Raw genomic sequence first — 10,097 nt, forward strand, 5'->3', positions numbered from 1 at the left:
CTTAATGCAAATTTTGGGTTTGCAATGTGTGCCTCACTTCACAGCATAAATTATTGAGTACAAAACAAGCAACCAGCGATTATCTGTGGCTGCAATTATAGCACAAGCATCAACATCCTTATAAGTATTGCCCTGAGGCGGGGATGCGAGTATCAACAACATACCTAATGAAGGGAACCCAACCCCAACCATGAAAATAAAAATAAAAAACTAACAAAATCGATACAGAAACCAACAGACTGAATTAGTGTTCAAAGAATAAATGTAATTTCCATCTGTTGTTTCAGACACATTTATCAGCTGCTTGTGTGTGCTTGTTTTGTGTGTGTGTGTGTGTGTGTGTGTGTGTGTGTGTGTGTGTGTGTGTGTGTGTGTGTGTGTGTGTGTGTGTGTGTGTGTGTGTGTGTGTGTGTGTGTGTGTGTGTGTGTGTGTGTGTGTGTGTGCGAGAGATATAATTAAGAGAAAGAGACAATGTGAGTGACTTTTGTTCTGTTGGGTTCACTGTCTCCGTGTGCTCTGTTTATTGCTAAACTAATGAGCTGTGATAGAACAGAAATTCAAACCCACTGACTACCGAAGTTACCATAATACATTTTGGTTCCAGTCATTCACTCCTTCAAGATGAACAGACAGCCCTCAAATAAAACAAATTCATGTTAAAGACATGAAAAAGCACATTTAGCTTGACTGATTAGGTACATAGACAGTGCACAGCCATAAACTGTATATTTAAAAAAAAAATCCGCTAGGAATGACAGTAATATGATACCAGGGAAAGAAAACAACAATCCCACACTTCAGCTTATTGTATGTATAGGCTCAATCATTTAGACTTATACCACTTTTAGACATCACAAACTGGTATAGTGAGTGCAGGTCTATTGCAAGTCTAATGACACATGTTCATCCTGCAGCGGACCCATTCATATCTGACTGTTGCACAGTAGACACATCTGTGCTCTTACATGTCACATAAAAGGCAGGTTCAATCCGTGTCCGCAACAGCATTTTAACACGTGACAGCTCAGCCAGGCACTGCATCTGACATCCAAGATAAAGGAATGTTGTCTCTTCTCCGAGGAATAAACATGGAAGGTGTCGTCACGCCTCACAGTACAACCAGTCCTGATTGCAAACCACACTAAGCATCTCGTGCAATAATTGACCCGCATCTAACCCGGATCGAGAAGGATGGCTGGTTGACGTGGGCTGACCCATATGTAGCTAGATTCGACACAAGTCTAAAGACTGGATTCATTCTTGGCCGGCTTTGACGCGGCACCGGAGCTGATCACGGTCATTCTAGACAATTCCTCAGATTCCATAATACTTTCAGTTTCAGAAGCAACTCTCCTCTCTGTTCTGTTAAAAAAAAAAAAAGAAGCAATTTGTCTTGACGGAAGTAATGTGCATCACTCTCAAGGTCTGAATGAGGTATTAAGTAGGCTACAATTGGGTGTCTTCACCTGTGTATTTGGTGCATTAATGTTCTATTTAAATTTCGGTTGATGAAGGCATATCTGCATATTTAACCAACACGCATAACAACATAAAAATGCACCTTTTCTGTGATGATCCGATCCACACACTGTTTTCCTGTCAAAGGGAGGCTGCATTTGTCCAATATCTTGTGTTTTCCTCCCTGAAAGAAAAGAGCAGTTGGTTAAATGAAAGGTTATGTATTCACTTTAGCCAGTTAACTGTGTCAGTGACTTCAAATAATGTCTTAATTCTTTTGGGGATGCAGCTTAAATTTTAATATATTCAGGGATGCAGCTGGTTATGTACAGTCATCCTAAAGGATATACAGCACATACTCCAGATGAGTGTGTCTCAGTTTCCCCGGCAGGCATCTTTAAGAAAGACACACGCATCCAAATGCCTCCAACGCTGGCTCAAAAGCGCACATCATACCCGCACCCAACTGCCGCCCCCACCTTCCCTGTCATGAATGAATACAGGCTTGAGGGCAGTAAATTTATGCTCACCTGCTGCACCATCTGGACTATAGCTGGGCGCCAGACAGCGCTCCATTAGCAAAAACAGCATGCTTCTGTGAATGCAGAATGTTACGCTGCCCTTGCATCATATCGGCCTGGACTTTCTAAAAGTAAACCAATTCAGTTGCATTGCCTACTGCTATAGTCAGAAGCCCTGTGGGGTTATTCATTACTTGCTGCAGCACCAGTCAAACTAATCAGCTCTTCCCGAAACACAGAGCGCAGTTCTCGACTTCTACTTAAATTAGCTGAAGACGAAGAAACAGGAGATGGCTTGTGTGCAGAACCTCATCAGGATGAGCCTGGTGCTCTCTGGTAAAGAGGCATTGAGCAATCCATTAACAGAATTATCCTTAATCAGCCATAACATTCACATTCATTACTGTAGGAAGAAGATACAAGGCACACTGGTGCAGGTTCTAACATGGGAAAAGGAAATTGCCAATTCAAATTGGTCTGGACTCCAAATACAGCAAAGGAGTCTTTTGAGGGGATTTATGAAGGCAATGTTGGTTAGACCATGCACAATAAAACTCCGTACTTAAACTCTTAAATGCATACACACCTTAGCTGAGTGCTCCATGGTGACCACCACCTTGGTTCCAGCGCTAGCCACCAAATCCATGGCTCCTCCCATTCCCTTCACCATCTTTCCCTGAGAATGGAAAATTAAAAACAACAATTGAAGCACAATCCAAACCCAACAGTTCAATCTACACCAAATACACCAAAACAGAATAATGGTAAACAACAGTGACTTAAGGGGACGGGAAGACACGGCAGCAATATTCTACCCATTTAAAGTAGCTCTTAAAAAACAAATCCTGCTCCATCAAAAATTTCGGGCGGGGCGATATGGACAAAATCAAATATCACAATATTTTGAGCAAATAACTTGATATTGTTGTTGCAACTACTTTGTTTTCACAAAATATTTACGCAGAGATTTTTGATAAATAATAATCTGTAATGTGAATATAAAGATTAAGTGATACATGACTAAACATTGATACATCGCCCAGCCCTCATCAAAAATACATAAAAGTTTACAAAACTGCTTTGTGTCTTTGGTGAGACAATATCTTCTAATGCTTTGTGCTCAGTAAAGCCTTACTTCATCCCTGCAATAAGCAAGACCCTGAAAAACTCCACACACATGGACACAGTGAACAGGAGGAAGACATACAAGTGGATCTTCAGCATTAGAAAAATACAGTGAGGCTACAGTGGCAACACTGTAAAAGGTTTGCCAATTAATGATGATAAAATGTCCACCCAAGCAATCCAGAGTATGCTGAAAGAGTCAATATTGTTCGAGGTTACTAAAACATATTAGATTTAAGCATAATTGAGAAGAGGAGGCAATGAAGCAGTTAGACAGAGTTTAAGAAACAAAAGAGTGAAATGCAAAATAGAGCTCACAGATTTCAAACGTTTCCAGTTTAACAAATCTAAACCACATTTTTTAGAGGAGAGAAAGAAGGCAATCAAACCCAGAACCCAGTATAAGATTCCCCTATATTGCAAAACTTAACATTATCAACTATTAATTGGGACCGTTGCTTCATTATACTTTATAAATATACAAGCCTTTGAGGGGTTCTGCTCTAGAAATGGCTCTCAAAGCCATACCTTTGAAGAAAATGCCTGGATGGTTTGTGAAAGATTTGTGTTGCTAGCAAACAGACAAACATCCACATCAATAAATATTCAGGGAGTTCAGTCTCTTATTTTAGGCAGAAGAACATAATGACAACAGCAAAGAAATGAGACCAGTGCAGAGAGCAGGCAGGAAGGTGTTTTGCACTGAAGCAATCTCAAGTGTTCACTTTTCTACCTTTTAAATTAGGTTTTGTAATAAGATGGTCAAAGTAGGGGCTTTAAAACATGCCTGGATGCTCCTGTGTAGAAACCCAGCACACTAAAGCTTTGTCAAGTCACAATTCAGTGAGTAAGTAAATACTCGTTTTCTTCAGTTAAAATACAATCATAGTAAGTTTGTATTTTCAAAAGCAAACCAAGAAAGGTACTTTAAAAAAGCAATCTGAAAGATCATCACCACAACAGAATTGCCAGCTGGGCGAAAAAATTGTCTCGAAGTCCCGCACAGTTCCCAGAAAAGAAGGTTTCTAAATAAGGAGGGCTAACATGTAGATATGGCCACAGGGCGACGGCTGCGTAACGGAATTAGAAACCCATTTCCTCATCAATCATGTGAAGAGCCTGTTTTGCTCTCTGCTCAATAACCAGAGGATATATATGCCAAGTGTGGTGGATCATAAGGATACTGTCTGCCTCTGGGGAGGACAGCTGGGTTGAGGAGATATCAACTGAGAACAGCAGGAGCTTTGGGAGGGGGGAATGAGGAAGTGGGGAAGAGCATATAGAGTATGGAAGAGGCTGCATTTAATTTCCTATACTTCACTTTATTATCTGAAAGAACCACAAATGACAAGCTTATCAAAACCTTTAAATAAAACCACCAATAGCTATTTTATTAAAATAGTATTTAAACGTTTAATCTACAAACACAATCTTTCAATGACCCTTTTTTTTTTTTTGCCTTCAGCATTTTCATTCAGCACACAGCCACTTTTACGATGAAACTTCAAAAGGAAAACTGTACTTTTTCATATGATCAATGTTAATGCACTTTATGACAGCCACTGGGCTGGGTGGTGTGTGCACAGTCCTTAAAGGATAACACTGTCTGACCAAATAGTAGCAAATCAGGATTTAAAGCTGCCGCCTGAGCTAGAGACCTCCTAATGTACTCCAGCTACGAACTGGACTGCTGTTGATCAAAGAACAGATCTGTTTTCTAGATGACAACCAGACTAGTGTTAAAAAGTAGCCTGGTTATGATCAGTACAATCAATCCATCAGTGCAATGATGAATGTTTGAGGGAAATTACAAAATAATCTAGATCAATTAAACATCTACTGGAACCATCTTTGACTATAAAAATGAATGAGCTGTATATTTCTGGCTACTGAAACTAAAACTATTAAAGGCAATACTTTTTTGAACGAATGCGAGCTTTGCGATAAAATGATGCAGCCAAAGAGCAGTTTAGCTTAAATCAGTCCTTAAATAAGTGTGTATGAAGGTACGCATATGGTGAAATGGCTCACTAATGCTTCTGACCTTGGTAAATATGAAATACTGTGATGCAATAACATTGTTGTGGAGATTTGCAGACAGGTTGGGGCTCTGTTGCTAAGTGAGCACTGTCAGTGACCTATATTACTGCGAGGACTGGCATTTGCTTCTCTGATTTACAGCTTTGGATGTGGTAATCTGAGCCAGCTTTGATCAAAACTGCTCTGATCAAAACTGCTTTGTGCAGAAAAATTCAAATGTATCTTTATCTGTACACTACGTGTGTGATGAAAAACAAATTTATAAAATAGTACTTTGGAATAAGATGATAATCTATTCCATCCTGCTCACTAAAAGGTATTTATTCAAACAAGCTGTAACTTTATGTTGATTGTCTTCTGATGTTTTCTGGCAGGACTAAGCTGCTCTGCTTTGGTAAACCTCTTCACCTGCACCCAAAAATGGAACTATTCATGACTACCTGCCTGTCACTATTGGAGGCATCCCAGTTTTGGAGCTAAGTATTTTGCAAAAACAATGCAGGAAATATGGGTGTTGCCATACCATCTGGCTTTTGACCAGATGCTGACACAAATGGAACAGATACATTTTCAGAACAATATCCGTGGAAAGAAATATCCTCTGCCAGCGACAGCAGAGTAATTTAATCATTTCATTAACAAGACTGAGATTATATTAACCTTGCTGGTCCAACTGAACCCACACAGGTTTATAATTTCCACACCACACTGATGTGTGTCCATTTGCCTGCTGTAATCTGAGCTCCACAGGGGCACTATTGACAGTGTATATCTAAGACACATTTTCATTAGCAGAAACACATAAAAACATGAAAATAAGCTGAGACATCCATCTTCTGAACAGTGATAACTGTTGCTCAGCTGCTCAAATAAAATCCTGGTGGCACATTCATGCATATTATTTGGGAAAACCTTTTTTATTGTTGCATAATGCATTACAGAACCCCTAATTTCATTCAAATTGCAAAGCTGTTAAAGGTAGATCTGAAATTTTCAAAAGTACGTCTATATTAATGTTGTAGCTTGTATTTCACTACTTCACATTTGACCCTGTAATGAGAGAACTTGTTACCAATGTTATTTTTCTTTAAAAATCCACTTTGCTTTTTTACTGGCTTACTGAACTATCTCTTTAAAAAATAATCCTTGCCAGAGGCAGATATACTGTAGCCTACACATATGCTAATTAAACAAGCATTAAAGAAGATGACAGCGATGGAACACCAATTCACATAATAGCCATAAAAGTGAGTAATAATGTGGGGGGATGCAGGACGCAGTATCAGTTGTGCAGAACCCAGATAATACATCACTTCTTAAAGTTGAAGTTTTGCTAAGATGACACCTATATTAATATGTAATAGCAGATACAATGACACAATCAGTCCCACTCAACCACGTTTCACTGTGAGACCCCCAAAGGCAACCAAGGCCCTATTACTATTAGATATATTATAAGATTAAGTATGAAACAGCAATAAAACTGCAGTGCATAACACACTGCCGATCTCTCTGTACAGGTAAATGGGGTCAAACAAGTGTAGCAATCAAAACAAACTCTGGATGCAAAAGGTACAACTTCCTCTATTCTTTAAGTGTACAAATAAAAATAAAATAAAAAAATTTGTTGCCATTTTATCCATTACAAGTCAAAAGGATCAATTCAGAAGGCAGCTGCTCACACATGGGTGAAATTGAAAATTGAAAATATGCTCTTGTGGCAATAAAGAATGAGAGAAGCATATGGGAAGCATACTTTGACTAGCACTGTATTTTTCTTACACTAAAGTGGTTTGTGTTGCCATGACAACAGAATGTAATTTTCTCATTCATTTTGCGAGTGTCCATTCAGTGGAAGAAACACCACAGAAAATGACCCCTTTATCCATCCAAGAGTTCCCACTTACCAACTGGCTTCCTTTCTATCCCGCTCCAATTCTTTGACAATCTCCACTGTCTGATACAAATGGCTCTCTATTTAATAACATAGTGACGGACTGCCACAAGCCTTCGTTACCCAGACAACTAATGACAAGATTCAGAGAGAGGAAACTGATAGGAAGACAATGGACACTGTTCAAAGTGACTGAAAAACACAACTGTTTACAGTGTGGAACTGGTGAGAACAGTGCAATCTACCATCAAAAATGACCCAGACTACTTTAGCAGCCCAGCCAGGTAGATTAACATCCGCAGAGGTAAATAAAGTCATTCTGTTTCAATGTGGTAAATTATAATTATATAGGACGCCTTATTTCACTTTTCAAAATAACTAGTTTTAGGCCACATGCAATAACTGAATCTATTTGCGCAGCCACAGAACTACTGATCATTTGCATGAGGCGTTTAAGGAACATCAGTACATTGTTGCAGATTGCGTGCATGTGATTCATTGAGGGGATATCTGGAAATTGTGGAATTTACAAATAGTCGGCATTAGATTATAGTAGATTATAGCTACAGAAAATAACCTAGGTTACACTCTCCCCCTCTAAATGAATAAGTCTCTGCATGCACATCGGTCACAAGCATCCACCCGCACAAGTCAATTCTCAAACTGTGGGAAACATTGGACCTCATCATGAGCACTTGAGCCAGTAACTGCATTTTAATAGTAAGTAGCTCCAACTAGCACTTTAAGCTTAAGTAGCACTTAGGCTGCAGTTATACTGAGCCTCCAGGGGTTTGGAGTATATGTCTGATGTAGGGCTTGTGTTAAATTTAGTTGTTTTTTTAATTCAGTTTTGTCAACTACATAGCTGCAGCATAAATGAATTGTATTTCACTTAACAGTCATGCCATTTTGTGCTCTATCCCTCATGGGATTATAACACAACTTTACACCCTTACCAATACAATTGCCTAAAAGGAAACAATTTCCACAGGCTGGTCACATGCTATTTCAGGTAACCATTACACAAAGAAAAGTAATACATTGTCAAAATTTTCATGATAAATCATCATAATCATCATCTACTCATTACTGATGCAAAGTTTTCTTCCGAAGTCCCTATGAATTTCTTTAATAAGATGCTATATTTAGAATTCTCTTTTTCAAACACCCATTTTAGCCCTTGTGATATGCAAACAACAATAAGCATATTAATATGGCCAAAAAAACAAAAAAACAAGATGAGATATATTTTTCATTTTTACTAAATTGCACACTGCACAAATTCAACTCTCTCCTTCCAATCCATTTAAATATCTCTTGTGATTGCTAGAATTCCAGCAAACCAAGAAAAGAAAAAAGAAAAAAACAGTATGGAAACACAACAAATTTGTGTAAACATTTTTGGGATAAGCAAGAAGCCGCAGGGAGCCAAATCTGGTGAAAAAGGGTGGTGGCAAGCAACTATTGTGTTACAACATGTTACCAACTAAATACAATATGTACCGTAATCAAAATGGATTCACATTGTGGGCAATTCACTCTCAAAGAAGCCATCAGTGTGTTTATTGAGTCTGTTAATCAGAGGGCACATTCATTTCTGGGTAAAATAATTAAAGCTGCAGATATTCTGGTGGGTGATGTGTTCACCTGCTGAGGTTATTGCCTGTACGTGCAGAACAGCAGTGTGCAATTTGAAACAACACTGTTCTGTCAAAATTCCTGCTCTATACAAGTAAGACTCCTTTTGTGGAATAGCACTATTTATTAGTGTACTACGAGAAGTATGTAATTTGGAATACAGCACGACACTTACCAACGACCTAGTAACAGAGGCAATTTCTAGTCCTTTTTATTGCTTTCTAGAGATTGCTTCTCAAACTGAATAAATACACCACATAGAAACATAAAACTGCTTACTCTATCTTGTTGTAAGCAAGATATCCGCTGAAAACGGATAACTATGGACTCATTTATTTATACGATTTTAGCCCCATCCCATGTGTTAAAACCAAATCGGTCAAGCCAGGCGCCGCTAGGATAGGGAGTTCAAACATGGATATCTTAATAAAAATGTAGTGCGGCTGCCGGTTAGAAATCTGTGAGGACGTACATATGTGGGGACACGCTGTGCATCTCCTGTGAAACTGCTGGGAGCCCCCTACGTTTAGGTCAACCTGATAAAGGTATAGTAGCTAAATGATAAAGTAGCACAAATCCAAAATGACATCCTTTATTATATTACCCCTTTCTCGCCATCTTTTGTTTTTCCAGATGTTTCAGGCTGAGTGGAGATGCAAAAGCGTTTCAAAGCCCTCGACTGGAAATTGTTCATCGGTATTTTGCATATTAAAAGCATTCAAAATCCACATAATCATGCTGAGAGTGCTGTATCCCCAACTCCTACGTAAAACATTTCCAATTTCACGCCGTGCACCCATCTTAATAATTTTCATTATCACAAAAGGCGGGAAACGTAATTCTCTTCATCCATCCTTTCAAAAGAGAGGATAATGAAGATTGAGGCGTAGGTGAATACAGAGGTATGTGTGCCTGCGTTGCTGCATTATTTCGCTGTTCAAATTGTCCAATACTAGACTGACCAAACAAGATAAACCCTCTGCTTCTGAGCAGCTCCACTGCAGAGCTTCAATATCTGAAAACAGGCTTAATTAGCAATTTAGATGGACAAACAAACACGACTGAAAAGGTCAAATGAAAATCAATGAAGTTACAAAATTAAAAAAATCATGCTCAATGACTATTCTTATGCATACAGCTGCCTTACTTATAATAATATATTATAATAATAGATAATTACCATATGTTTACCATGTTTTATTCTCAAAGTCAGTACATGGGAACACATGAAACCACCCGGTTGCTTAGAAGAGATGCTTCTATAAAAGGCTAAGACAGTCTTGTATGTACCCTTCAGTTGAGCAGAAAACAGCTGTGTGCCGCAGGGCATTCTGGTTGAACCCTCACACACTGTGAACAAGCTTTTAATGGGTTCATGACCTTAGTAATCACAGAGGAGGAGTGGGGCCACTGTGGCTTT

The 10,097-nt window shown here is 38.8% G+C and overlaps 1 protein-coding gene across 3 annotated transcripts in view; it reads right to left on the reverse strand.

Annotated features, from left to right (window-relative positions):
• The window catches only part of oxct1a (3-oxoacid CoA transferase 1a), a 43,956-nt gene that overhangs the window by 8,345 nt on the left and 25,514 nt on the right, over positions 1 to 10,097 (reverse strand). For 2 of the 3 annotated variants that reach the window (XM_069699561.1, XM_069699565.1), the window contains 2 exons: positions 2,567 to 2,656; positions 1,563 to 1,643 (listed from right to left, as the gene is read on the reverse strand). In XM_069699561.1, the coding sequence (XP_069555662.1) occupies positions 1,563 to 1,643; positions 2,567 to 2,656 (171 nt within the window). The other variant, XM_069699564.1, reaches the window with a different exon arrangement.

The sequence above is a fragment of the Brachyistius frenatus genome, unplaced genomic scaffold (assembly GCF_029030835.1).
Source record: "Brachyistius frenatus isolate BFR_SWC_R1_liver_20210118 unplaced genomic scaffold, ASM2903083v1 Contig_30, whole genome shotgun sequence".
In the NCBI taxonomy this organism is placed as follows: domain Eukaryota; kingdom Metazoa; phylum Chordata; class Actinopteri; family Embiotocidae; genus Brachyistius; species Brachyistius frenatus.